General features: G+C 64.6%; 1 protein-coding gene across 1 annotated transcript in view; it reads right to left on the bottom strand.

The window, feature by feature from the left end:
• The window catches only part of MUC2 (mucin 2, oligomeric mucus/gel-forming), a 31263-nt gene extending 6198 nt beyond the window's left edge, over positions 1-25065 (bottom strand). Inside the window, exons 1-44 of the mRNA XM_081536268.1 lie at positions 24909-25065; positions 24565-24594; positions 23889-24159; positions 23017-23131; positions 22717-22807; positions 22522-22631; positions 22208-22418; positions 21885-22010; positions 21410-21527; positions 21094-21232; positions 20900-21007; positions 20745-20814; positions 20179-20316; positions 19928-20092; positions 19465-19559; positions 19156-19282; positions 18584-18839; positions 18419-18471; positions 18157-18308; positions 17680-17753; positions 17300-17438; positions 16880-16990; positions 16610-16789; positions 16237-16476; positions 15530-15686; positions 15246-15377; positions 14601-14748; positions 14232-14275; positions 13638-13844; positions 13286-13312; positions 12360-12717; positions 10659-10877; positions 9439-10226; positions 8858-9165; positions 7420-8233; positions 6352-6612; positions 4917-5076; positions 4258-4358; positions 3848-3933; positions 2962-3286; positions 1960-2271; positions 1471-1679; positions 968-1142; positions 293-540 (exon numbers count right to left, since the gene is read on the bottom strand). Coding sequence (XP_081392394.1) covers positions 293-540; positions 968-1142; positions 1471-1679; positions 1960-2271; positions 2962-3286; positions 3848-3933; positions 4258-4358; positions 4917-5076; positions 6352-6612; positions 7420-8233; positions 8858-9165; positions 9439-10226; positions 10659-10877; positions 12360-12717; positions 13286-13312; positions 13638-13844; positions 14232-14275; positions 14601-14748; positions 15246-15377; positions 15530-15686; positions 16237-16476; positions 16610-16789; positions 16880-16990; positions 17300-17438; positions 17680-17753; positions 18157-18308; positions 18419-18471; positions 18584-18839; positions 19156-19282; positions 19465-19559; positions 19928-20092; positions 20179-20316; positions 20745-20814; positions 20900-21007; positions 21094-21232; positions 21410-21527; positions 21885-22010; positions 22208-22418; positions 22522-22631; positions 22717-22807; positions 23017-23131; positions 23889-24159; positions 24565-24594; positions 24909-25065 — 8355 coding nt within the window. The remainder of the gene's footprint in view (positions 1-292; positions 541-967; positions 1143-1470; positions 1680-1959; positions 2272-2961; positions 3287-3847; positions 3934-4257; positions 4359-4916; positions 5077-6351; positions 6613-7419; positions 8234-8857; positions 9166-9438; positions 10227-10658; positions 10878-12359; positions 12718-13285; positions 13313-13637; positions 13845-14231; positions 14276-14600; positions 14749-15245; positions 15378-15529; positions 15687-16236; positions 16477-16609; positions 16790-16879; positions 16991-17299; positions 17439-17679; positions 17754-18156; positions 18309-18418; positions 18472-18583; positions 18840-19155; positions 19283-19464; positions 19560-19927; positions 20093-20178; positions 20317-20744; positions 20815-20899; positions 21008-21093; positions 21233-21409; positions 21528-21884; positions 22011-22207; positions 22419-22521; positions 22632-22716; positions 22808-23016; positions 23132-23888; positions 24160-24564; positions 24595-24908) is intronic.
• Positions 25066-26190: the final 1125 nt, after the last annotated feature.

The following is a 26190-nucleotide window of genomic DNA, read 5'->3' as shown; positions in this document are numbered from 1 at the left end:
GGGTCCCCCGGAGGCCGGGGGACCCCAAAAGGGGGCAGGACTTCCTACGTGGTGTGCAGAGAGCCCCTGACCTCAGGGAGGGGGCGCCTGCCGCAGAGACCTGTGTCCAGGATGAGCGGTAGGGGCGTGAGCAGGGGAGGTCAAGGGTCCCCTGAAGGCCTCCAGAGGGCCCGTGAGATGTGTCCACGGAGCACCTCTCTGGCTCTGGGTCAGGGGGAAGCCCAGCCTCCCGCTGGGTAAGGAAGCCCATACCAGTGCACCCACTGTGGACCCCCCCGCCCTGCCAGCGTACCTGCACCCTTATGGGCATCAGCTGCACGGTCTTGATCAGCACCTCCTGGGTCTCATGGCGTACGATGAGCGTGCGGGGGCAGGACACTTCGTCATTGACATCACAATGGTAGTTGTCGACGTAGATCCCAAAGTTGTCCACCTTGGGGCTGATCTCCTCCACCAGCACGTACGTGCAGTTGCCCTGGTAGCTGTAGTAGAGCCCATCGAAGGTGACGTAGTGTGGGTCCCCCCAGCCCGTGCAGTAGCCTGCGGAGGAAGTAGGGTGAGCCCGTGTCACGCCCCCGACTGGGGGCAGGACGGGCACAGGACATGCTCAAGGCTCGGGTGGGAAGGGCAGGCAGAAACTGTGGAAGGCCCTGCAGTCTGGTTCCCGGGGCACTCAGGGCATCTGGGCCCCGAGAGTGCACGCGTCCCTCCACCCACCGCGGCCCGGCTTTGGTCCCAACGCCTCCTCTGCGCCCCACTCTCGGCGGGGGCCGCCCTCCACCAGGCCGGCCCCTCCCTTTCCTGGACCCTGGCCGAGATGAGGAACCAGCAGGAGACAGGAGAGCCCGCTCCAGACGGGGCCTGATTCTCCGTGGGCACTCAGCCACCAAAGCCATCATGACACCCTGGGGTCTGCAGCAGCCCCCCCAGGGGGAGCAGGCGGGGGTCTCCACGGCGTCGGGCTTACAGTCGCACTCCCAGTGCCAGCAGCACTTGTCGGGGTCCTCGACACGCACGGGCGTGAGGCCGTTGGAGCAGGTGGGCATGGGCGGGGGCTCACACTTCACCTTCACGAGTTCCACGGTGTTGTTGTACTTGCAGACGGCCTTGGTGCAGTTACACATCCACCAGCTCTCGTTCTCCTGCGGGCAGGGAGGACATGGGGTCAGCGGGACCAGCCTGGCGCCCAGGCTCACACAGGAGGGCTGGGCCGTGCTGGCGAGGCCCTGGGTAAGCAGCTAACAGCCCCGCCCAGGAGGCTGAAAGCCAAGGGCGACCCTGTCCAGGAGGGCAGCCAGCCAAGGGGAGAAGATGGGACAGCCCCCGCACACCCTGTGCCCAGCAGGCTGCCTGAAGCCAAGGCCCAACTGGGGCTGGTGTGGGGCGCAGAGGCAGGGGCATGACCTACAGGAAGGAAGCACCTGGGGCTTTAGACGCCAGAGGGGACAAAGGCCGCCCCCAGACACAGACCTGTCTGGGAGGATCCAAGTCTGGGCACCCGGGGACTGGCACACTGGGTGTCCTGGATTCGTGGGTGGTAGGTAGGGTAGGTGTGGATGGGCTGGGTGTTGGGGAGGGTGTGGACGGGCATGACCAGTTGAAGAACTCCAGCTCGCATTTCAGCGAGCAGTTCACGTAATAGCAGGTGTCTCCGTGCGTGCCGCTGTACACCAGCTCGCCTGCAAGGGGAGAGGCCACTGCTGACACTGTCCACACAGGGCTGCCCCCGGGTACACAGGCCAGCTCCCCCGGAGGCCACGAGAGAGAAGCCCACACCTCCCACTGCCCCCTGATTTGTGGCTGCAGCACGTGGGGCTGGCCAGGGAGACATCCACCCAGGCCTAGCACCCAGCTTCCCAAGCAAGCTCCCAGTTTAGACCTTCGACGGACCCCTAAGCACCAGGAACGCAAAGCGCCGCCAGCCTGCGCTGCCTGAATCAGAATGAAGAGCTGGCATACCTGGGGCATAGTAGGTCTCATTCAAGACGCAGCATTTACGCATGGAGGAGGGGGTGACCCCGCGGGGGGTCGTGGTGAAGTGGGGGGAGGTTGTTAGGGTCACAGTGGAGGTGGACACACTGGAGGTCCAGGTGCTGGGGGACTCTGGCGTGGTCGACAGGCGTCCTGTGGACGTGGGAGCGCCTGTGGAGGTGGCTGACGCAGGCGTGGGGGTGGGGCTGGAGGTAGGGCCTGTGGTGGGTAAAGGCAGGCCCGTCGTGGATCCAGGGGCCGGGGTGGTCTTCGAGGAGGTGGGACCCGGGGTCGGTGAGCCTGTAAGAATGGAGGGTGCGGTGAGGGCTGAGGGTGTCCACTCCTCCCAGAGCACAGGCGGCCTGGCAGCAAACACATGCAAGCAGCCGCTGGAGGTGTGGCACGTGGTATAGAGGCCTCCCATCCACTTCCCAGCTCCGGGCCTTGGGGCTGGACCGGGCGTCAGGCCCACGGGCCTCGGGGTGTATAACAGGGAGGCCATGGGGCTGAGGCGCCTGCCCCAGGCAGCACCACGGGACACTACTCCATCTGGAGGGGCTGGCCACTGGCCCCCGAAGCCCCAGTGGGGAAGCACAGGTGGGAGGGGAGAGACAGAGGGAGGGTCTCCCAGGGCAGCTGACCAGCAGCCTCTACTCCCCAAAAGGCCCCAGGCCCTTTGGTGGCTCCCGCAGGGTGGCTTTGCCCACAGAGCCCATCATACAGCTGTAGGTTGAAGATGTGGGCCACGGGCAGCGGTGCCCAAGGAAAGACATCCCATGGGGGTAGGTACAGGCTGAGGGTCAGCAGCCCCGTGAACGCCTGGCGGTGGGGCACGGGGGGGTAACAGGAAAAGTGAGCCCTTCTAAAACCTTCCTGGGGACTGCATTGCCTGGGAAGAGTGGAGGCCCCTGTCTGAAGTCCCACGACCTGTGATGCGCCCCTGATGAGAGGAAGAACCATGAGTCCACAATCACACTGGTGTCCACGTACCTTGAAGGGTGGTGCCTCCTGCTGTAGTGACTGTCGGCACTGTCAATGTTGGCGTCAGCGATATGCTAGAGGCCTCGACAGCTGTGGTGGTAGGTGATGAGCCTGGGGTCCCTGTGGCTGTGGTAGTGGTGGGGGTGGTGGTCTCTGTGGTGATGGGTGTTGGGGTCCCTGTGGCTGTGGTAGTGGTGGGGGTGGTGGTCTCTGTGGTGGTGGGTGTTGGGGTTGGGGTCTCTGTGGTTGTGGTAGTGGTGGGGGTGGTGGTCTCTGTGGTGGTGGGTGTTGGGGTTGGGGTCTCTGTGGTTGTGGTAGTGGTGGGGGTGGTGGTCTCTGTGGTGGTGAGTGTTGGGGTTGAGGTCCCTGTGCTTGTGGTAGTGATGGGGGTGGTGGTCTCTGTGGTGGTGGGTGTTGGAGTTGCAGTCTCTGTTGAGGTCATGGTAGGTGGCAGGCTTGGGGTCACTGTCGTAGTGGGCCTTGTGGTTTGGGTCTCCGTGGTGGTGGTCGAAGGTGTGGAGACACAGAAAGGTGGAACAAAACAGCAGTAGACGTCGATCTCATAGTTGAGGCAGGCAGGCGTGGGGCTGGCTCCCCCTGACTTCTGGTCCTGGTTTTTGCACACAAGCCCAACAGAGGTGTCACACACCACAGTTTGTTCAAGCTCTTGGAGGGGAACCTTAGGATACTCAGCGGCTCTGCAGGAGATGTTGGCTACCCAGCCCCTCTGACAGATGTTCTCAAGGGATTCAACGTCTCCATCTGCTTTGATATCATTCGGTTTTCCAGAATCCAGCCAGCCAGTCCATTTGCAGTCTGGCAAACATGGAGTGGGTGATGGCACTGTGGTGGTGAGAGTGGTGGTAGATGAGACAGTGGTTGGCAGGGTGGTGGCTGGGGTGGTGGTTGGTGGGGTGCTGGTTGGGGTGGTGGTTGGGGTGGTGGTCGGTGGGGTAGTGGTTGGGGTGGTGGTGGTTGTGGGGTGGGTTGGGGGGGTAGGGGTGGTGCTTGGGGGAGTGGGAGTGGTAGTGGTGGGCAGTGGAGTAGTGGTCAGTGGGGTGGTGGTTGGGGTGGTGGTGGTTGGAGTGGTGGTTCGTGGGGTGGTGGTCGGTGGAGTGATGGTTGGGGTGGTGGTCAGTGGGGTGGTGGTTGGTGGGGTGGTGGTAGTGGGATGGGCTGGGGGGATAGGGGTGGTGGTCAGGGGAGTGGGAGTGGTAGTAGTGGGCAGTGGAGTAGTGGTCGGTGGGGTGGTCTTTGGGGTGGTGGTCAGTGGAGTGGTGGCCGACAGGGCGGTGTTTGGGGTGCTGGTCTCTGTGGTGGTGGGTATTGGGGATGGGGTCCTTGTGGTTGTGGTAGTGGTGGGGGTGGTGGTCTCTGTGGTGGTAGGTGTGGTGGTTGTTGTCTCTCTTGAGGTGGTGCTAGAGGTTGGCATCAGAGTCCCAGTTGAAGCCGTGGAGGGTGTTGTAGCTGAAGTCTCTGTAGTGGTGGTCGAAGGTGTGGAGACACAGAAAGGTGGAACAAAACAGCAGTAGACGTCGATCTCATAGTTGAGGCAGGCAGGCGTCAGGCTGGCTCCCGCTAGCTTCTGGTCCTGGTTTTTGCACACAAGCCCAACAGAGGTGTCACACACCACAGTTTGTTCAAGCTCTTGGAGGGGAACCTTAGGATACTCAGCGGCTCTGCAGGAGATGTTGGCTACCCAGCCCCTCTGACAGATGTTCTCAAGGGATTCAACATCTCCATCTGCTTTGGTATCGTTCGGTTTTCCAGAATCCAGCCAGCCAGTCCATCGGCAGTCCGGCAAACATGGAGTGGGTGATGGCACTGGGGGGGTGAGAGTGGTGGTGGGTAAGACAGTGGTTGGCAGGGTGGTGGTTGGTGTGGTGGTGGTTGGGGTGGTGGTTGTGGGGTGGGTTGGGGGGGTAGGGGTGGTGGTTGGGGCAGTGGGGGTGGTAGTGGTGGGCAGTGGAGTAGTGGTCGGAGGAGTGGTGGTTGGGGTGGTGGTGGTTGGAGTGGTGGTTCGTGGGGTGCTGGTTGGGGTGGTGGTCTCTGTGGTGGTGGGCGTTGGGGTTGGGGTCCCTGTGGCTGTGGTAGTGATGGGGGTGGTGGTCTCTGTGGTGGTGGGTGTTGGAGTTGCAGTCTCTGTGGAGGTCGTGGTAGATGGCAGGCTTGGGGTCACTGTCGTAGCGGGCGTCGTGGTTTGGGTCTCCGTGGTGGTGGTCGAAGGTGTGGAGACACAGAAAGGTGGAACAAAACAGCAGTAGACGTCGATCTCATAGTTGAGGCAGGCAGGCGTGGGGCTGGCTCCCCCTGACTTCTGGTCCTGGTTTTTGCATACAAGCCCAACAGAGGTGTCACACACCACAGTTTGTTCAAGTTCTTGGAGGGGAACCTTAGGATACTCAGCGGCTCTGCAGGAGATGTTGGCTACCCAGCCCTTCTGACAGATGTTCTGAACGGATTCAATGTCTCCACCTGCTATGGTATCATCTGGTTTACCAGAATCTAGCCAGCCAGTCCATTCGCAGTCCGGCAAACATGGAGTGGTTGATGGCACTGGGGGGGTGAGAGTGGTGGTGGTTGAGACAGTGGTTGGCAGCATGGTGGTTGGTGTGGTGGTTGTGGGATGGGTTGGGGGGGTAGGGGTGGTGGTTGGGGGAGTGGGGGTGGTAGTGGTGGGCAGTGGAGTAGTGGTCGGTGGAGTGGTGGTTGGGGTGGTGGTGGTTGGAGTGGTGGTTCGTGGGGTGCTGGTTGGGGTGATGGTCTCCGTGGCTGTGGTAGTGGTGAGGGTGGTGGTCTCTGTGGTGGTGGGTGTTGGGGTTGGGGTCCCTGTGGTTGTGGTAGTGGTGGGGGTGGGGGTCTCTGTGGTGGTGGGTGTTGGAGTTGCAGTCTCTGTGGAGGTCATGGTAGATGGCAGGCTTGGGGTGACTGTCGTAGTGGGCATCGTGGTTTGGGCCTCCGTGGTGGTGGTCGAAGGTGTGGAGACACAGGAAGGTCGAACAAAACAGCAGTAGACGTCGATCTCATAGTTGAGGCAGTAAGGCATGGGGGTGGCTCTCCCTGGCTTCTGGTCCTGGTTTTTGCACACAAGCCCAACAGAGGTGTCACACACCACAGTTTGTTCAAGCTCTTGAAGGGGAGTGTTTGGAAACATGGCGGCTCTGCAGGAGATGTTGGCTACCCAGGCTCCCTGACAGATGTTCTCAAGGGATTCAGTGTCTCCACCTGCTTTGGTATAATCTGGTTTACCAGAATCTAGCCAGCCAGTCCATCTGCAGTCCGGCAAACATGGAGGGGTTGATGGTACTGTGGTAGTGAGAGTGGTGGTGGGTGAGAGAATGGCTGGCGGGGTGGTGGTTGGGGTGGTGGTGGTTGGGGTGGTGGTTGGTGGGGTGCTGGTTGGGGTGGTGGTCTCTGTGGCGGTGGGAGTTGGGGTTGGGGTCCCTGTGGTTGTGGTAGTGGTGGGGGTGGGGGTCTCTGTGGTGGTGGGTGTTGGGGTTGGGGTCCCTGTGGTTGTTGTAGTGATGGGGGTGGTGGTCTCTGTGGTGGTGGGTGTTGGAGTTGCAGTCTCTGTGGAGGTCGTGGTAGATGGCAGGCTTGGGGTCACTGTCGTAGTGGGCGTCGTGGTTTGGGTCTCTGTGGTGGTGGTCGAAGGTGTGGAGACACAGAAAGGCGGAACAAAACAGCAGTAGACGTCGATCTCATAGTTGAGGCAGGCAGGCGTGGGGCTGGCTCCCCCTGACTTCTGGTCCTGGTTTTTGCACACAAGCCCAACAGAGGTGTCACACACCACAGTTTGTTCAAGCTCTTGGAGGGGAACCTTAGGATACTCAGCGGCTCTGCAGGAGATGTTGGCTACCCAGCCCTTCTGACAGATGTTCTGAACGGATTCAACGTCTCCACCTGCTATGGTATCAACTGGTTTACCAGAATCTAGCCAGCCAGTCCATTTGCAGTCCGGCAAACATGGAGTGGTTGATGGCACTGTGGGGGTGAGAGTGGTGGTTGAGACAGTGGTTGGCAGCATGGTGGTTGGGGTGATGGTTGGGGTGGTGGTCAGCGGGCTGGTGGTTGAGACAGTGGTCGGTGGGATGGTGGTTGGGGTGGTGGTTGGTGTGGTGGTAGTTGGGGTGGTGGTTGGTGTGGTGGTGGTTGGGGTGGTGGTGGTTGGGGTGGTGGTCAGTGGGGTGGTGGTAATGGTGAGGGTGGTGGTCTCTGTGGTGGTGGGTTTTGGGGTTGGGGTCCCTGTGGTTGTGGTAGTGGTGGGGGTGGTGGTTGGGGTGGTGGTTGGGGTGGTGGTGGTTGTGGGGTGGGTTGGGGGGTTAGGGGTGGTGGTCTGTGGGGTGGGGATGGTAGTGGTGGGCAGTGGTGTAGTGGTCGGTGGAGTGGTGGTTGGGGTGGTGGTGGTTGGGGTGGTGGTTGGTGGGGTGCTGGTTGGGGTGGTGGTCTCTGTGGTGGTGGGTGTTGGGGTTGGGGTCCCTGTGGTTGTGGTAGTGGTGGAGGTGGGGGTCTCTGTGGTGGTGGGTGTTGGAGTTGCAGTCTCTGTTGAGGTCATGGTAGGTGGCAGGCTTGGGGTCACTGTCGTAGTGGGCGTCGTAGTTTGGGTCTCCGTGGTGGTGGTCGAAGGTGTGGAGACACAGAAAGGTGGAACAAAACAGCAGTAGACGTCGATCTCATAGTTGAGGCAGGCAGGCATGGGGCTGGCTCCCCCTGACTTCTGGTCCTGGTTTTTGCACACAAGCCCAACAGAGGTGTCACACACCACAGTTTGTTCAAGCTCTTGGAGGGGAACCTTAGGATACTCAGCGGCTCTGCAGGAGATGTTGGCTACCCAGCCTCTCTGACAGATGCTCTCAACGGATTCAATGTCTCCACCTGCTATGATATCATCTGGTTTACCAGAATCTAGCCAGCCAGTCCATTTGCAGTCTGGCAAACATGGAGTGGTTGATGGCACTGGGGGGTTGAGAGTGGTGGTTGAGACAGTGGTTGGCAGCATGGTGGTTGGTGTGATGGTTGGGGTGGTGGTCAGCGGGCTGGTGGGTGAGACAGTGGTCGGCGGGATGGTGGTTGGGGTGGTGGTTGGGGTGGTGGTAGTTGGGGTGGTGGTTGGTGTGGTGGTGGTTGGGGTGGTGGTTGGTGTGGTGGTGGTTGTGGGGTGGGTTGGGGGGGTAGGGGTGGTGGTCTGCGGGGTGGGGGTGGTAGTGGTGCGCAGTGGTGTAGTGGTTGGTGGAGTGGTGGTTGGGGTGGTAGTTGGTGGGGTGCTGGTTGGGGTGGTGGTCTCTGTGGTGGTGGGTGTTGGGGTCCCTGTGGTTGTGGTAGTGGTGGGGGTGGTGGTCTCTGTGGTGGTTGGTGTTGGGGTTGGGGTCCCTGTGGTTGTGGTAGTGATGGGGGTGGTGGTCTCTGTGGTGATGGGTGTTGGGGTCCCTGTGGTTGTGGTAGTGGTGGGGGTGGTGGTCTCTGTGGTGGTGGGTGTTGGAGTTGCAGTCATTGTGGAGGTCGTGGTAGATGGCAGGCTTGGGGTGACTGTCGTAGTGGGCGTCGTGGTTTGGGTCTCCGTGGTGGTGGTCAAAGGTGTGGAGACACAGAAATGTGGAACAAAACAGCAGTAGACGTCGATCTCATAGTTGAGGCAGGCAGGCGTGGGGCTGGCTCCTCCTGACTTCTGGTCCTGGTTTTTGCACACAAGCCCAACAGAGGTGTCACACACCACAGTTTGTTCAAGCTCTTGGAGGGGAACCTTAGGATACTCAGCGGCTCTGCAAGAGATGTTGGCTACCCAGCCCTTCTGACAGATGTTCTGAACGGATTCAATGTCTCCACCTGCTATGGTATCATCTGGTTTACCAGAATCTAGCCAGCCAGTCCATCTGCAGTCCGGCAAACATGGAGGGGTTGATGGCACTGGGGGGGTGAGAGTGGTGGTGGTTGAGACAGTGGTTGGCAGCATGGTGGTTGGTGTGGTGGTTGGGGTGGTGGTCAGTGGGGTGGTGGTTGGTGTGGTGGTGGTTGTGGGGTGGGTTGGGGGGATAGGGGTGGTGGTCTGCGGGGTGGGGGTGGTAGTGGTGGGCAGTGGTGTAGTGGTCGGTGGAGTGGTGGTTGGGGTGGTGGTGGTTGGGGTGGTGGTTGGTGGGGTGCTGGTTGGGGTGGTGGTCTCTGTGGTGGTGGTTGTTGGGGTTGGGGTCCCTGTGGTTGTGGTAGTGATGGGGGTGGTGGTCTCTGTGGTGATGGGTGTTGGGGTCCCTGTGGTTGTGGTAGTGGTGGGGCTGGTGGTCTCTGTGGTGATGGGTGTTGGGGTCCCTGTGGCTGTGGTAGTGGTTTGGGTGGTGGTCTCTGTGGTGGTGGGTTTTGGGGTTGAGGTCCCTGTGCTTGTGGTAGTGATGTGGGTGGTGGTCTCTGTGGTGGTGGGTGTTGGAGTTGCAGTCTCTGTTGAGGTCATGGTAGGTGGCAGGCTTGGGGTCACTGTCGTAGTGGGCGTCGTGGTTTGGGTCTCCGTGGTGGTGGTCGAAGGTGTGGAGACACAGAAATGTGGAACAAAACAGCAGTAGACGTCGATCTCATAGTTGAGGCAGGCAGGCGTGGGGCTGGCTCCTCCTGACTTCTGGTCCTGGTTTTTGCACACAAGCCCAACAGAGGTGTCACACACCACAGTTTGTTCAAGCTCTTGGAGGGGAACCTTAGGATACTCAGCGGCTCTGCAGGAGATGTTGGCTACCCAGCCCTTCTGACAGATGTTCTGAATGGATTCAACGTCTCCACCTGCTATGGTATCATCTGGTTTACCAGAATCTAGCCAGCCAGTCCATTTGCAGTCCGGCAAACATGGAGGGGTTGATGGCACTGGGGGTGTGAGAGTGGTGGTGGGTAAGACAGTGGTTGACAGCATGGTGGTTGGTGTGGTGGTTGGGGTGGTGGTCAGTGGGGTGGTGGTTGGTGTGGTGGTGGTTGTGGGGTGGGTTGGGGGGGTAGGGGTGGTGGTCTGCGGGGTGGGGGTGGTAGTGGTGGGCAGTGGTGTAGTGGTCGGTGGAGCGGTGGTTGGGGTGGTGGTGGTTGGGGTGGTGGTTGGTGGGGTGCTGGTTGGGGTGGTGGTCTCTGTGGTGGTGGGTGTTGGGGTTGGGGTCCCTGTGGTTGTGGTAGTGATGGGGGTGGTGGTCTCTGTGGTGGTAGGTGATGAGCCTGGGGTCCCTGTGGCTGTGGTAGTGATGGGGGTGGTGGTCTCTGTGGTGGTGGGTGTTGGAGTTGCAGTCTCTGTGGAGGTCGTGGTAGATGGCAGGCTTGGGGTCACTGTTGTAGTGGGCGTCGTGGTTTGGGTCTCCGTGGTGGTGGTCGAAGGTGTGGAGACACAGTAAGGTGGAACAAAACAGCAGTAGACGTCGATCTCATAGTTGAGGCAGTAAGGCATGGGGGTGGCTCTCCCTGGCTTCTGGTCCTGGTTTTTGCACACAAGCCCAACAGAGGTGTCACACACCACAGTTTGTTCAAGCTCTTGAAGGGGAGTGTTTGGAAACATGGCGGCTCTGCAGGAGATGTTGGCTACCCAGCCCCCCTGACAGATGTTCTCAAGGGATTCAGCGTCTCCACCTGTTTTGGTATAATCTGGTTTACCAGAATCTAGCCAGCCAGTCCATCTGCAGTCCGGCAAACATGGAGGGGTTGATGGCACTGGGGGTGTGAGAGTGGTGGTGGGTAAGACAGTGGTTGGCAGCATGGTGGTTGGTGTGGTGGTTGGGGTGGTGGTCAGTGGGGTGGTGGTTGGTGTGGTGGTGGTTGTGGGGTGGGTTGGGGGGGTAGGGGTGGTGGTCTGCGGGGTGGGGGTGGTAGTGGTGGGCAGTGGTGTAGTGGTCGGTGGAGTGGTGGTTGGGGTGGTGGTGGTTGGGGTGGTGGTTGGTGGGGTGCTGGTTGGGGTGGTGGTCTCTGTGGTGGTAGGTGATGAGCCTGGGGTCCCTGTGGCTGTGGTAGTGATGGGGGTGGTGGTCTCTGTGGTGGTGGGTGTTGGAGTTGCAGTCTCTGTGGAGGTCGTGGTAGATGGCAGGCTTGGGGTCACTGTCGTAGTGGGCGTCGTGGTTTGGGTCTCCGTGGTGGTGGTCGAAGGTGTGGAGACACAGAAAGGTGGAACAAAACAGCAGTAGACGTCGATCTCATAGTTGAGGCAGGCAGGCGTGGGGCTGGCTCCCCCTGACTTCTGGTCCTGGTTTTTGCACACAAGCCCAACAGAGGTGTCACACACCACAGTTTGTTCAAGCTCTTGGAGGGGAACCTTAGGATACTCAGCGGCTCTGCAGGAGATGTTGGCTACCCAGCCCTTCTGACAGATGTTCTGAACGGATTCAACGTCTCCACCTGCTATGGTATCATCTGGTTTACCAGAATCTAGCCAGCCAGTCCATTTGCAGTCCGGCAAACATGGAGGGGTTGATGGCACTGGGGGGGTGAGAGTGGTGGTGGTTGAGACAGTGGTTGGCAGCATGGTGGTTGGGGTGGTGGTTGGGGTGGTGGTCAGCGGGCTGGTGGTTGAGACAGTGGTCGGCGGGATGGTGGTTGGGGTGGTGGTCGGTGGGGTGGTGGTAATGGTGAGGGTGGTGGTCTCTGTGGTGGTGGGTGTTGGGGTTGGGGTCCCTGTGGTTGTGGTAATGGTGGGGGTGGTGGTCCCTGTGGTGATGGGTGTTGGGGTCCCTGTGGCTGTGGTAGTGGTGGGGGTGGTGGTCTCTGTGGTGGTGGGTGTTGGAGTTGCAGTCTCTGTTGAGGATGTGGTAGGTGGCACGCTTGGGGTCACTGTCGTAGCGGGCGTCGTGGTTTGGGTCTCCGTGGTGGTGGTCGAAGGTGTGGAGACACAGAAATGTGGAACAAAACAGCAGTAGACGTCGATCTCATAGTTGAGGCAGGCAGGCGTGGGGCTGGCTCCCCCTGACTTCTGGTCCCGGTTTTTGCACACAAGCCCAACAGAGGTGTCACACAGCACAGTTTGTTCAAGCTCTTGGAGGGGAACCTTAGGATAATCAGCGGCTCTGCAGGAGATGTTGGCTACCCAGCCCCTCTGACAGATGCTCTCAACGGATTCAACGTCTCCACCTGCTATGGTATCATCTGGTTTACCAGAATCTAGCCAGCCAGTCCATTTGCAGTCCGGCAAACATGGAGGGGTTGATGGCACTGTGTGGGTGAGAGTGGTGGTGGGGAAGACAGTGGTTGGCAGGGTGGTGGTTGGGGTGGTGGTCTCTGTGGTGGTGGTAATGGTGAGGGTGGTGGTCTCTGTGGTGGTAGGTGTTGGGGTTGGGGTCCCTGTGGTTGTGGTCGTGGTGGGGGAAGTGGTCTCTGTGGTGGTGGGTGTTGGGGTGGTGGTCAGTGGGGTGGGGGTTGCTGGAGTAGTTGGTGTGGTGGTTGGTCGGATGGGGGTGGTAGTGGTGGGCAGTGGAGTAGTGGTCGGTGGGGTGGTGGTCGGGGTGGTGGTAGGCAGGGTGGTGGTTGGGGTCAAAGGAGGACACTCATCCTTCTGCTGGCAGCAATAGACCCGTATCTCGTAGTCATAGCAGACCCCAAAAGGTCCATTTCCAAACTGGTCTTCGTTCTTGCAAATGAACCCGACGGAGACGTTGCATTGAACCTTCTGACCCAGTGTCTCCCAGCTGAGGAGAGGCTCCATGGCCGCCCTGCACTCAATGTCCTGGGGGGCCCTGCAGACGCCGTCGAACGTCTCTCGGTCCCCGCCGTCACTATCGGCACTCGGATGGTCATCGTTGATCCAGTCGGACCAGTAGCAGCAGGAAACTAGGCGAGCAAGACCGGCATTGGTCAGTCAGGTGGGGCGTGCCTTTCGGGAGGTCAATGGGCTCAGAGAACTCAGAGACCCCCGTGACCAGCTGTTCCCATCATCACCAAAGGGCCCAGGGTAGGCTCAGAGACGTGAGGCTGAGCGCAAACTTTCACCCTCTACTTCTCCCCTCTTTCTGCAGATAAAAACCGGAGACCCCACCCCCCGCCAATGACAGACCCAGGCCTGAGGGCGCCAGCCTAGAGCCCCTTCCTCAGCTACCTTCAATTCCATAAGCCAAACAAGTGAACGAGGAAAGTGCCACCCAGCTCAGCCCAGAAGCCCACTGGCGGGGCTCAGGCTGGCTCTTGACCAGTGTTTTCACCCAGAGCTGGTTAAGTTCCCTGCATGAGTTCCTGGGCTCAGAAAATCAGGAATCAAGTCTCCAAAGTAGACCACCTCCAGTCCCTGAGCCGGTGGTCCGGCCTCCCAGCCCAGCCCACATCAGGGTCTGGAGAGAGGTGCCCGGCGGCTTTCTGCTGCTCCTCGCCCTGTGTCATGGGACCAGCCGCTAACATGACTTACCTGTAGTGGCTGAAGAGGAAGGTGGCGCTGCAGTAAAATATGGAGGAAAGAGAACGTCATTGTACAGGTTGGAGATTTGTTAAATCTTTTTAATTTTCATGTTTCTTTCCCGGGGGCTGTTATACACCTAGTGGCTCGTTCAGCACTAGCTACGATCCCAGCTGAGGGACCCGGGGCGCCTGGCGGCCTCCTCTAGCCCTCGGGGGGGCTCCTGCAGGTCTGGGCAAACAGCCCCGTGTCCATGCTGCTGCCACCCTGCTCTGGGCTCGGGGCTGCGGTCAGAACGTGGGAGGGGGCGGGGGACACGCCTGCCTAGAAGGGCCGTCCCTGCCAGGCTCAGGAGAAGGCAGGCCCCCGGCAGGGGAGGGGGCCGTACCTGTGCTGGGGGTCCGAGTGGTGCTGGTGGTGGTGGGGGTGGTGGTGGCGGGGGTGGTCGTGGCGGGGGTCGAGGGCGCTGAGGTGGATTCACAGACGTTGAAGTGTTTCTTCACCGTCCCGTTGGGGCCACAGAACTCCCAGTAGCAGAAGGAGCCGTCCTGGGTGATGTTGACAATCTTCCCTGCGGGAGGCCGAGACCAACACATCAGGAGCAAGACAGAGGCTCCCAAGGCCCCCTCGGCCCGTCCGCACGAGGGGAGACGGGCCCCCCGTCCCAACCAACGGCCAGCCAGCACCCACCGGGACCCCACGCCCAGGACCCTCAGTGGTGCCCATCAGGACGCAGAAGCTGTGTCACAGATGGGGGCTTCATTCCCCATCAGGAGAAACACAAACGTGTCAGGTGAGCCCTAGGGGCTGCTGCAAACCTGAGGCACCTCGGCGCCGGGAGGGGCCCAGGGCAGCCACGCAGACGAAGACGGGCGAGGGGAGGGGAGGGGAGTGCAGGAGGGTGCGCCACCCAGGACCCAGGTGAGCCCAGGAGGAGCGTCCGGGGTGGGCAGCTTACCTTCATCAACCTGGCAGACAATTTTCGAGGAGTCGGTACACACACTGGAAAGCAAGCGCAAGGCTGCAGGCCCGAGGAGCCGCCGGCCTCTCCCACCCGGCCTCTGCTTTCTCATCCGCCCCCCACACCCCACGACAGGCCCGCAGCCTCAGGGGGACACTGCCCCAAAGGCTGGCGGGAGCCCGCCTGGGTTCCCAGTGTGGGCAGAGCCGGGACGAGGCAAGGGTGCAGAGGCAGCACGGGCCACCTCTCCCCTCCCCTGCATGCGTGTGTGCACGTGAACACCGTGTGCCACTGCACGTGTGTGAATGCGCGTGCATGTGTGTGTGTGCCCATCTCCCCAGGCCCCTACGACGTGAGCTTAGGTACCAAGAGTGGCAGATCTGCCCTGTGGGCACGGGCGTTCCCGGTGTGTAGCGAGTGCCGTCGATGTAGCAGCCGCATCTGTCCCTGGTGACGCATGCCTTCAGGTCCTCGTCGTAGATGGGCCTGTGCTTAGGGCACCGGGGGTAGCAGCCTGGTGGGCACAGGGCGCTGGGCTTGGACCAGCACGGAGGACCCACATCCACCTCGTCCACCTCACCCTGCCCATCCTCCCCGCCCCGGCAGGTCCTCTTCTCCAGGACGCCCTCTGGGAAGGAGGGCCTGGACCACCCCCCTCCTACCGCCCTGACGCTGCCACCTGGCCAAAGGGACAGCCAGGCCCCGCCCAGCCTCCTGGGGGGCACAGCCCCTGCGCCCTCCCCAGATGGCCTCACTAGTTCTCAGCTTTTCTCAGCTCAGAGGCCTCCTCAGCCCCCACCTCATCCTGACCTGCTCTTTCCCCACCTTCGCTCCTGACTTCAGAGGTCCCCTGACTTCGTGGTGTGCTAACCTGCCCTCTTCCTCGTCTCTCCCCTTGAGAGTGGGGTCTCAGCTCAGACTCCCAGCGGACTGTCTGATGAACAAACGGCAGCAGGGCGAGCCTGGCCCCCCCCCCGGGCACTCAGGGCGACACCCCACGGGGCTCCTCACCCTCCAGGTAGGACACAGAGATGTTGGAGTGGATGCCATTGACTGTCCGACAAGTCTCGAAGCTGCGGTTCCCGCAAGGTTCGTAGTGCCACTCACACTCGCCCGGGGGGTTGTAGTAGTCGCAGAATATGGCTGGGGGTAGGGGTGTGGTCAGACTTGGGGAGGGCGGAGGCGGGGAGGGGACCACGGACACGCCGCTCCCCGGAGCAGCGGCCCCGCCCATCTCTCAGCAGCTCCCGCCCCGCCCCGCGGGTGCCCGGGGACCGGGGCAGGTGGGCACTCACGGCACAGGTCGGGGGTCCTCCAGAACACGCAGGCGCCCTCCTTGGTGCATTCCTGCGCGTAAGAGGCCACGGCGGAGCAGAAGCACTCACAGTCCCCGCCGGTGTCGCAGGAGCACGAGTCTTGGACGCAGGCCTCGTAGAAGGGCATGGGGTCCACCTGGGGAGGGGCCTTCCTGTGCCAGGGTCCACGCTGCCCTCACAGGGCCAGGCCCTCCCCTGTGGCCCAAGAAGCTCAGGACCCCGAGGCCGGGACAGAGAAAGGGGACCCAGCATTAGCCCCCCGGGGGGCTTCCTGGGGGGCTCCCGCGACGGTGCCCACCACACCCACCCGCCACCGACCACGGCTCCCGACAACTGCCGGGAGCAGAGGGCCGTCTGGGCGGGTTGTGCCCTGTCTCCCTTCCTGGAAGGTATGGGAGAGCCTGGGGGTCCAGCCACGGCTCCCAGAGGAAAGAATGGACCTCTCGTTATGTGTCCAAAGGACGCACAGGAGGGAGCTGAGGGGTGACGCTGCAGGGAGAGCGCCTGGCCCGTGGCCCCGCCCACAGGCCAACACGCCCCGCCCCGCCCCGCCCACCTTGCTGTGGCTCCACCCACACCCCGCCCACCTTGCTGTGGCTCCACCCACACCCACACCCCGCCCACCTTGCTGTGGCTCCACCCACACCCCGCCCACCTTGCTGTGGCTCCACCCACACCCCGCCCACCTTGCTGTGGCAGAGCCGGAAGACCGGGCTTTTGATGATGCTGCACTCCTTCTCTGACCAGGAGCGGCGGTGCAGGTTCAAGGTGCATGGCTGCGGGGTGGTCCTCACATCCGGACAGGTGGAGGCCTCCTTCCAGCTGTTCCCAAAGTCCAGCTCGCTGTCCACCACCATGTGGTCCCGCGTGGTGAAGTCGTTGTTGGACCGCTGGTCGAAGTTCCCGCACAGGCCACACACCGTGCCCTGCAGAGACAAGCCGGTCAGGGGGCTCTGCCGGGGGCCTCGCGGGAGGGAGGGGGCTGGCCCCGGGCGTGCCTGGGCGGCCCAGGTGGGCTCACAGCCACGGGCTGCCCGGGCAGGCAGGGCGGCTGCGCACCTTGTAGGAGGGGGCCAGCTTGATGAAGATGGTGGTCTTCCTGTCCCAGATGACGATGACCCCGATGCTGGCCTCCACCACCAGGTACTGGCCCACATCCCGCATGGTGTAGGCCACGTGCTGGCCCATGTCACGCTGGATCACCGCACAGTGTCTGTCCTCCAGCTTCAGCACCGTCCTCTGTGCCCAGGGGAGAGGCCCCGTCACTGGCCTGGTCCGAGGGTCCCCCAGGGACCATGCACCCCCCCGGGGGGGGCGGGCAGCACTCACCCCAATGAAGATCTTGATGGCCTTGGAGCAGGTGACCCCCGTGGTACCACAGGGCACATTCTCGGTGATGACGCTGAAGGAGCCCAGGGAGGTGTTCTGGCCACAGTAGTCCTGGGGGCCCAGGGGCACATGAGCCAGGCCGACACAGCCATGAGGTGAGGAGCACCCAACCCCAACTGGGCCCCACCTCAGCCCCCTCCTCTGCTGAGAGGCAGCTTAACCACCCCACACACGCCCCTGTGCATCCCACACCCCTGACACTCGCGGGAGGGTCATGGAATGGGAGGGCCGAGGAAGGGCTCCCCTCCGACCCCAACCCCGTCTACTCGGAGCCTCCCCACTGGGCTGGGACAACCCAGGGCCGGCAGCGCAGGGACCACCGAGCAGAGGCAGGCCCTGGCCGTGCGCTCGGCCCCACACCTGAGCAGCCGCGTAGGAGCAGTGTCCGTCAAAGTCATAGTACTTCCCGTCGAAGGTGATGTAGTGGCCGTTCCCGTAGATGGTGCAGGTGCCATGGCACACGGACTGCGTGCACGCCCAGCGCCCTTTCTGGCAGGTGCTGGGGAGAGGGAGATGAGGGCTGGAGGGGCTGCAGGGGCCCAGGTTCCCCAGCCCTGCTCAGAGAGCAGCCTGGCGCCCTGCAGAAAGCCCGCAGCAGCTCACACCTCCAGGCCCTCCTATCGCAGCCCCCATCAGGACCAGGGCCCTGCAGACCCCAGCCGGCCCCACGGAGGAGGCCCGTGCCCCAGAGCAGGCTCCCGACGGGGCGCTCGGGGGTCAGGGGGGCACCCGGCCCTCACCAGGTGTTGCAGTCCACCCTGATCTCGTCCCCGGGGGAGTACAGGTCGTTGTTGTGCACACACGGGCACGCCTCCTCCACCACGCAGCCACCCCGGCCATCGTCAATCAGCCCCTCGGGGCACACGCAGCCACTGATGCACTCCGTCTGGTACTGGGGGGCGGTTGGAGAGTGGGGTTCAAGGACCAGACGCCAGGCCCAGGATGGCCAGTCCCTCTTCTGACGCTGCAGACACCTGCTCGTGTTCCCCACCCCACCCTCCGATCCTGAACCCCGCGCCCTGGTCCAGCCTCCAGAGCCCCATCCTCAGGCTCCCCGCGGGGCTGGGAGACAAGTGAGAACGGCCTGCCTGGAGCCCCTACACGGTCCCTGTCCCCCCAGAGGGCCAGGCAGGGGCCCGCAGGCAGCCAGTTCGTCAAGGAATGAGGGGGCAGCGAAGCCCGAGCATCCGAGGGCCCAGGATCTGGAGCCTCGGGGCCAAACAGGAGCCCCCATGCGCCCCCCGCCTCAGCAGACCCCCAGAACGCACGTGGCCAGCAGCCAGTGTCTGGCAGCTGATGGGCCTGGGGTTCCGGATGGCTAGCGCCGTCAGATTGTTGCAGTCAACATGGATCTTCGGGGCCTTGCAGGCTGCGGGATGGAAGGGGCCGCTGAGCTCAGCTGAAGCTGGTTGGGGGCTCGGGAGGGCAAGGGAGCACTGTGGGGGGCGGGAGACCACGCATGAGGCGGAGGCCACTTACCCTGGCCAATCAACTTGACCTGTATGCAGCTCAGCCTCCCGTTCCGGCAGACGCTGAGAGGAAGAGGTGGGGTGAGCCGGGCCCAGCGGCTCCGTGGGGCAGGCGGGCAGGGGGTGGGCCCCCCAAGCAGACTGGGCGCTCCCTCCCCTGCCCCAGGACACCCACCATCGCTCCTCCTGCCTCAGGACCACCTCCCCCGCTTCCAGATAGAGGCCGCGGTGGTAGCAGGAGCACTTGGCCAGGGGCACGCAGCGGCCCTTCTCATCCAGGAACATGTGGTCAGGGCAGCCGCAGCCATCCACGGGCGCGAAGCCCTTGAGGCAGTGGTTGTCAGACTCGGACAGCGAGCGGCAGGTCTGCTGGCAGGTGGTCAGGTTGTACAGGAAGACCTGCGACTTGGGGCAGGAGTCCAGGTCCTTGTCTGCAGAGGGGAGGGGCCCACGTGAGGCAGGGACAGCCCCCAGCTCCCTTCCCCGAAGGCCAGCCCCGAGCCCTGCGTCCGGCTGGGACGCCCGCCCAGCGAGGGGCCAGCAGAGCGGTCACCCCGGGCCCATCCTGCCCACACAGGGGCCTGGTGCCCCGCCTTCTGGGCTGAGGGATTCCACGCGCCTCCATGCAAGCAGAGGCCCGGGGCTGGTTTCCCACTGGCCCCTGCGATGTCACCCCCCACACCCTCCCCCCTCGACGGCCAGGGCGGGACGGCAGGGACCGGAAGGCCGGCAGAGCCCAGGACTCACTGCAGACGTGCTCCCGCCAGCCCCACAGCATGACGCCCTTGGCAGCGCAGGCGCGGGCGTAGGAGGACAGCGCCGCGCACATGCAGTCCTCCGTGTTCTCGCAGTTGCACGTGTCATACTTGCACCTCTGCGGGGCAAACGGGCCGTGAGGCGGGAGCCCGCCGGGGAGCAGCACGCCCGTGCGCGCACTCGGACACGCAGCGCGTGCACTCTCGCACACACCCACCCTTCACTGCACGCGCAAACTCGCACACCCCACGGGAGGGGTGGGGCTGAGCCGGGGGCGGGGCCGCCGCGTGCCCCACCCACCTTGTAATACTCGGCTGGGTCCACGGTGGAGTGGCACCTCTCGAACGGGGTCTCGGTCTTCTTCAGCAGGGAGCACCAGTGCTCGGCGTAGTTGGCTGCGGAGGGGTCAGCCCCTCAGTGGGACGGCCCCTCTAGCAGGTCCCCCGGTCCCGCTTCCCCGTCACCCGGGCTGGAGCAGACCCGGCCCCTCGGTGGACCAAGCCCAGGCCCCTCCCTTCAGGGCCGGCGAGCAAGGCGCCGCTTGCCTCTCGCCAGCTCCCCGGACATGGCGGGCGGCCCGGCGGGTGTGAGGGCGTCCCGTCGAGGCCACCACCCGCGGATCGGCAGGCCCTCTGCTGGGTCACTCGGCGGGCTGCCCCCGTGGGCCACCGGGAGCCAGCCGCGAGGCAGGAGGCAGACGGCGGCCGGCCGGCCGCGCCTCACCCGCCCCGTCCCCCCGGGAACCCTGTCTGCCGAGCCTCACCGCTCTCGATGTTGAGGGAGCAGGGGTCATCCAGCCAGTCCAGCTTGTCATGGCAGCTCGACTGGGCCTTCCAGGTGTTGGCAAAGCCGGCGCCCGTGGCCTCCACCAGCCCCCCGGCCGTCTTGAAGTCGTCTCCTTCGAGGCCGTTGAAGTTCCCGCAGAGGCCTGAGGGGCCAGGACAGGGTTGGGGAGGGCGGGGGCCGCAGAGGCCCGAGGGGGGCCGCGCGGGGCAGCCGGGCGGGACCACTCACCCTGCACGCGGCCCTGGGCCGCCTGGTCCAGCGTCAGGTAGAGCTGCATGACCGGCAACAGCTGGATCTGCAGCTTGAGGCCGAAGTTGGTGGTCACGACGAGGTGGTAGGAGGATGGTTGAAAGATGGAGAAGCTCGCTGCAAGGGGGGCGTGAGGGGGGCGTGAGGGGGGGCGCGAGGGGGGCGCGAGGGGGGCGCGAGGGGGGGCGAGGGGGCGTGAGGGGGCGCGAGGGGGGCGCGAGGGGGCGTGAGGGGGGGCGAGAGGGGGCGAGGGGGCGTGAGGGGGCGTGAGGGGGCGCGAGGGGGGACGAGAGGGGGCGGGGGGGCGCGAGGGGGCGTGAGGGGGACGCGAGGGGGGGCGAGGGGGCGTGAGGGGGGCGTGAGGAGGGGCGCGAGGGGGGCGCGAGAGGGGGCGAGGGGGCGCGGGGGGGCGCGGGGGGGTGAGGGGGCGTGAGGGGGGCGCGAGGGGGGGCGAGAGGGGGCGAGGGGGGGCGCGAGGGGGCTGCCCATCCCCCATCTCCTCCCCCCTCCCCGCCTCCAGTCGGGGTACCCGGAGCAGGACTCACCCGTCACATGGGGCAGGTTCACCTGCAGCTCATTCAGCAGGACGCTGCCATCCGACTTGAAGGACACCACCTGCAGGCAAAGCCAAGGGGACACAGGGGCTGAGACGGGCCATGGGCCCCGGGGGCGCTGGGAGGGTGGGGGCAGGGAAACCCACGTTCTTCTTGTTGTCAGCCAGCAGCGTCACCGTCTTCAGGCAGGTCTGCTTGTCCGTGGAGCCGCAGGGGGCCAGCTCGCCCAGGAGGTCGTAGGAGTCGTTGTGGGCCTGTGGGGGGTGGGGGAGAGGGCGTTGTGGTCACACGGAGGGTGGGGCAGGGGTCCAGCGCCCACACGCCCCCGGCGCCAGCCCACCTTGGTCAGCACGTAGTAGCAATCCCCGTGGAAGGTGTACTTCCTCCCGTCAAAGGTGGAGATGTGGGCACCGCCCTCCAGGGTGCAGGTCCCGGGGCACTGCAGGTCCTGGCACACCCAACGGCCGGCGTTGCAGACACTGTCAGGCAGAGGGCCTAGGGTCAGGCTCGACTGCCACCCCCAGCCCGCCGGGACCCCCGGCCCACCAGGACCCCCAGCCCTCCTGGAACCCCCAGCCCGCTGGGATCCACCGCCCGCCGGGACCCCCCAGCCTGCCAGCACCTCCGCCCACCGGGACCCCCGCCCCGGCACGCACCACTGTTCGCAGTTGTTGGTGACCTCCTGGCCGGGCGTGTACAGGTGTCCGTGCAGCTTGCAGCCACACTGGCTCACGGGGATGCAGCCGCCGCCCGCGATGTCATCATACACAGTGCCTGCAACAGCAGGACACGTTCCTCTCAGCCGCCCCGAATCTCCGCCATTCCCAGGGCCACAGGCGCGGCCAGCCTCCCACCCACAGACCCCTCTTTGGGGGCGCTGTGGACCCACACTGTCTGAGGGACCTGCCTCCAGGCTCAGGGTCACGGGCCAGGCTGGAGGAGGACTGTCCAGGGGTGAGGAGCAGGAAGCTGACACTGCGTGTGTGTGTGCACGTGCGTGTGTGTGCACGTGTGTGCACATGTATGTGTGTGCACGTGCGTGTGTGCGTGTGTGTGCGCCTGTGGGGGGGGTCTCAGCGCTTGTGCTCTTTCTCCCACTGTCCCCCGCCCCGCCCCCACCCGCGTCCTCACCTTCTGGGCAGAAGCAGCCGTCCATGCGGTGCTCTTCACACAGGTTGCTGACCTCCAGGTGTGAGCAGGTGTCCATGCAGGGCGAGCCGCTCTCCAGGTAGACCATGTTCCCGGGGCAGCTCTTGGCTGGACAGGCAAAGGCAGACCCCTGAGCCGAGGGGCGGGTGCGGCGGACACCGTGAAGGGTCTGGTGCACACAAGTGGCTCCCAGCCCTGGACACCAGGCCGCCCTGCCTGGCGCCCGCAAAGGCCACCACGCTCCCCGGGGTCGTCCCCCGTGAGCCCCCTGCGTCCTCCCGCCCCCGTCCCCGCACGCCGCTTACGGCAGAACGCGCCGGTCCTCCAGTTCTCCGGCCGCCCGCCGGCGTGGGAGCACTGCCGGGAGAACTCGGCGATGGTGCTGCAGACGCAGGAGGCGTTCTGCGGGCGCTGGCAGCGGTCCTGCGTGCAGGCCTGCACGTACAGCTCCACGGGCACCAGGCCCTGGCAGCTCGCGAAGGCCTCGGCCGTCAGCAGCCGCTCGCACTCGGCGCGCTGCGGGGGCAGATGCGGGAGGCGGGCGTGGGCGGGGCCGCTCACCCCGCTGCCCTCCCCACCCAGCCGCACGGCCCCTCCCCCCACCGCGGCCGGGACTCACGTGCTCGGAGCAGGACTCGGGGACCACCGTCTCCTCGGGGTCCTCGCACACCACCTCGGGCTTGTTCACCTTCTGCATGTTCCCAAACTCGACGGGACTGAAGGGCACACCTGAGGGGGCACGGCCTTCAGCAGGCTGGAGGGCGCCGGGGGCCTGCCCGCACCCGCCCGCTGAGGCCCCCGAGGAGGCGCTCACCCTCGGAGAGGAACTCCGAGTAGGTCTGCAGGCCATTGTAGTCCCCGCAGAGGCCGCAGGTGTGGTTCCGGAACTTACTATCCAGCTCGAGCTGCCAGGGGAGGGGGCAGGTGAGCAGGCCGCGGGGTCTCCCCGCCTCCCCCGCAGCCAAGTGGGGCTCAGAGCCTGGTCAGCTGTGGTGGGAGACCCGGGGGCAGTTCTGGCGGCCCTGAGGGCCCCCCCGCTGCCAGCCTGCGCAGTTTCAGGTGGCGCCCCAGCCCCGGGGTCCTCCCCCTGGCCCCTGCGTCCCGCGCAACGCACCATGACCGAGTCCTCCCGATTCCACATGAGCGTGAGCCCGGCGCGGGAGTAGACCTTGGTGTAGGCATCGGTCTTCTCGATGAGCAGCCCGGGGCTGTAGTGCGGCGTGCTGACCCTGGGGGTGGGCACGGGGGTCACACTGGCCCACGCAGCTCCCGCCCGCAGAGGGGCCCAGGCTGTGGGCGTGGCTGGGGTGGCCGCCCTCTGGGGACACTCGAGCAGTGGCTGAGCCCCTGCCCACCTGCCTGGCCGGGTGGGGCCACACGCACCTGCCCAAGGGCCCTCTCCACACCCCCGCTCAGGCTCCGTTCTGGGTCAGACCCCCCAGGAGCCCTGGGAGGAGGCCAGGCCAACTGAGAAAGCCTCACCCAGCCTCCCAGGGCAGCCCCTGTGCCCACCCCGCACCACCTCCAGGGGCCCTGTGCCCACCCTCACGCTGAGCCCGGGCTGTGGGAAACTAAACCTCCAGCAGCAGGGAAAGGGCAAAGCCTGCAGGTGGGGACCCGCTGGGCAGGAATGCGCTCAGACGTGGGGGAGAAACAGCCTCCTGTGGACCCGGGTAATCCTAGCCTGCCGGGGCCTCCAGGACAGCTGAGCCCAGAGCCCGGTGGGCTCCCAGCAGAGGGGCTGGAGGAGACGCCCAGGATAAATAAATCCCTCGAGCTCCCTCCCCAGCCTCGCACCCATGGGAGTTCCTGCTGGGGGCCTCATCAGGGTCTGCTGAATGAATCAATGACCCGGACTCAGACCCAACACTCTGCTTCTGAGCCATTGGCCAGAATAGACGCAGGCCGGGGGAACTTGTCAGGCTGGGGCACAGGGGTCACGGCCCCATCGCCAGGACGCGGGAGGGGACGGGCCCGACCACTCACATGGCCCCGTTCAGCACAGCGAGCTGGCGGGTGAGGTAGATGGTGTCGTCCTTGACAGTCAGCAGGATGTGCTCCACCTGGGACGGGCCCCCACTGCTGCTGGGGCTGCGTTTCAGGTGCACGGCGAACTCCTTGTAGGCGTCGCGGCAGTCGGAGGCGAAGTTGTAGTCACACAGCCCAGCGAAGCGGAAGATGTCGCCGTCGAAGGTCTTGTAGTGGAAGTCGCCCCAGGTGCTGCACACGTTGTGGCCGTGGTTCCGGGTTCTGCCTTCTGGAGGCCGCGAGGGGAGGCGTGAGCGACCTGGGCCGCCAGGAGGCCTGGCCCCACTCGCTGAGGACGTTCAGCTCCAGAGGTGCCCGCCAGCAGCTCAGAGCCGTCCCCGGGGAGGTCACCCAGCAGGGCCCTCTGCTGGCCCCTGGTCACCCACCCGTGCGGTCGTGGCCCCCGCAAGGGCGTCTCCAGCTGCCATGCCTTCACACTCATACCCTGCGGGGGCCGCAGCCGTGGCCTGGCCCGAGCCCCTGCCCTGGTCGCTGCCACACTCTGTCCATTGATGCCCTAGCCAGCGCCCCCTCCCCCGGCTCCAGCCAGCCCTCACTCAGCAGAGGGACAGCGCCAGACCCCTCAGGGGGAGCCCCCAGGCTCGCCCCCGCCCCCCCCCCCGTCGCCAGTGGCTCTGCTGGATGGAGAGCCCCCCGTCCTGCACTCACACAGGCTTCTCTGGCTGAAGCCGCCCCTGAGCAGAGGCTCAAACAGCCGGCTCTGCAGAGGGGACAGTCTTGGTCTTGACCCTCCAAGGGCCCCTGACACCCAGGACTGGGGCTGGCCCTTCCTGGTGGGCCCCTGCCTCCCTCGACCCACAGGCAGCTGCCCGGCCCAGTGCGTCCGCCGGGGACTGCCCCCTGGACACACGCCAGCCGGACCATCACCTTCAAAGGGATGCCCCCTTCCTTCCCCCTTCCCTCCCCCCACACCCAGAGTCAGCAGGGGTGGGGGCCGCAAATGCCGGGCCAGGTCGCCCAGCCCAAAGCCTGGGCCGAGGAAGACACCCTCTTCTCCAGGCAGGACCATCTGCTCCGGGCCGCCCGCAGCCCTCTCACCTCTCTGGAGCTCCGCGCTCCCTGCCCAGGTCAGAGCCAGGCAGAGGGCAGCCAGGCGGGCCAGCGGCAGCCCCATGGTGGCCAGAAGGACGGCAGGGCAGAGCGCCCGGGGCAGGGGCCAGGACTTATATGCCCCGCAGAGCCACCAGAGGGCGGGGAGAGCGGGAGGGGCGCTGGGCGGGTGGGGCACCCCCCCAGGTCATCAGGAAAACAGCTGTGGGGGCTCTGAGGGCCCAGTGGGGAAATATTGACTCAGGTTATCTGGGGTTTATCTTTTATTGCTCCGGTAGAGCTGGCCGTGCCCGGGATGCAGCACCATCTACCCGATTCCAGCACACACCCAAGGCGGACCTCCGTCCCTCCCACTGCTGGACCAGCCTGGGGCCGAGGGTCCTGCCGGAAGCTCGTCCCGGCAGCCAGCACCTTCCCTGCATCCCCATCTCACCCGTCCAGCACCCCAGGCCCAGCGAGGTCCAGTGGGGGCCTCCCCAGGGGCCCGGACAGCCCACTCTGCGGGGTGAGCGCCCCTCCCACCTGGGGGCCTGCCAGAGGTCGTCTGGACCACAGCCTCCCCCCAGGGGCCCTGACCTCCCCGAACCCTGCTGCCCAAGGCAGGGCAGGCGTGGGCTCCTGGGGACCCAGGGGTCCCCCACTTCAGCACAGCTCATTCCTGGATCCTGCGAGTTCCGTGAGGGCCCAGCTCCAGCCCACTCTCTAATCCTTTCCCCTCCCCCAGCCCAGCCCGCCTCTGGAATTACATGTAATTGGAACTTGGGGAGCCCAGCGTCCTCTGGGACAAAGGCCACCTGGCCCCAGGCCGAGAGTGGCCATCCTTGAGGGGAAGGGGCCAGGTCCCGGCGGGGAGGCGGCTTTCAGGCCTGGCCCTGCAGCCTCTGAGGACGGTGGGGAGGACCAGGGCGGGGGGCGGGGCGGGGGGGGTATCCACAGGTGCTCCCAGGCTGGGCCTCCTGCGGGAGAGGGTCCTGCCCCCGAGAGGAGCTGTGGCCTCCGGCGCATCCCAGACCCTCCAAGCCGAGCACAGCGCGTCTGGAAACGCCTCCGGAAAGGGGCGCTTGAGCTGTGCTGGCCCCAAACCTTCGCAGCCTGTGGGCGAACCCCATTACCAGTGGATGAACCAAGGTCGGGCCTCCCCTCCAGGCAGTCCGCCCATCCTGAAGACAGACGTGCATCCTGGATTCGG

Source organism: Giraffa tippelskirchi, chromosome 10 (genome assembly GCF_054371585.1).
Source record: "Giraffa tippelskirchi isolate mGirTip1 chromosome 10, T2T-mGirTip1v1.2.pri, whole genome shotgun sequence".
Lineage (NCBI taxonomy): Eukaryota > Metazoa > Chordata > Mammalia > Artiodactyla > Giraffidae > Giraffa > Giraffa tippelskirchi.
Note: the sequence above shows the minus strand (reverse complement) of the source record. Positions and strands in the feature narration are given on the sequence as shown.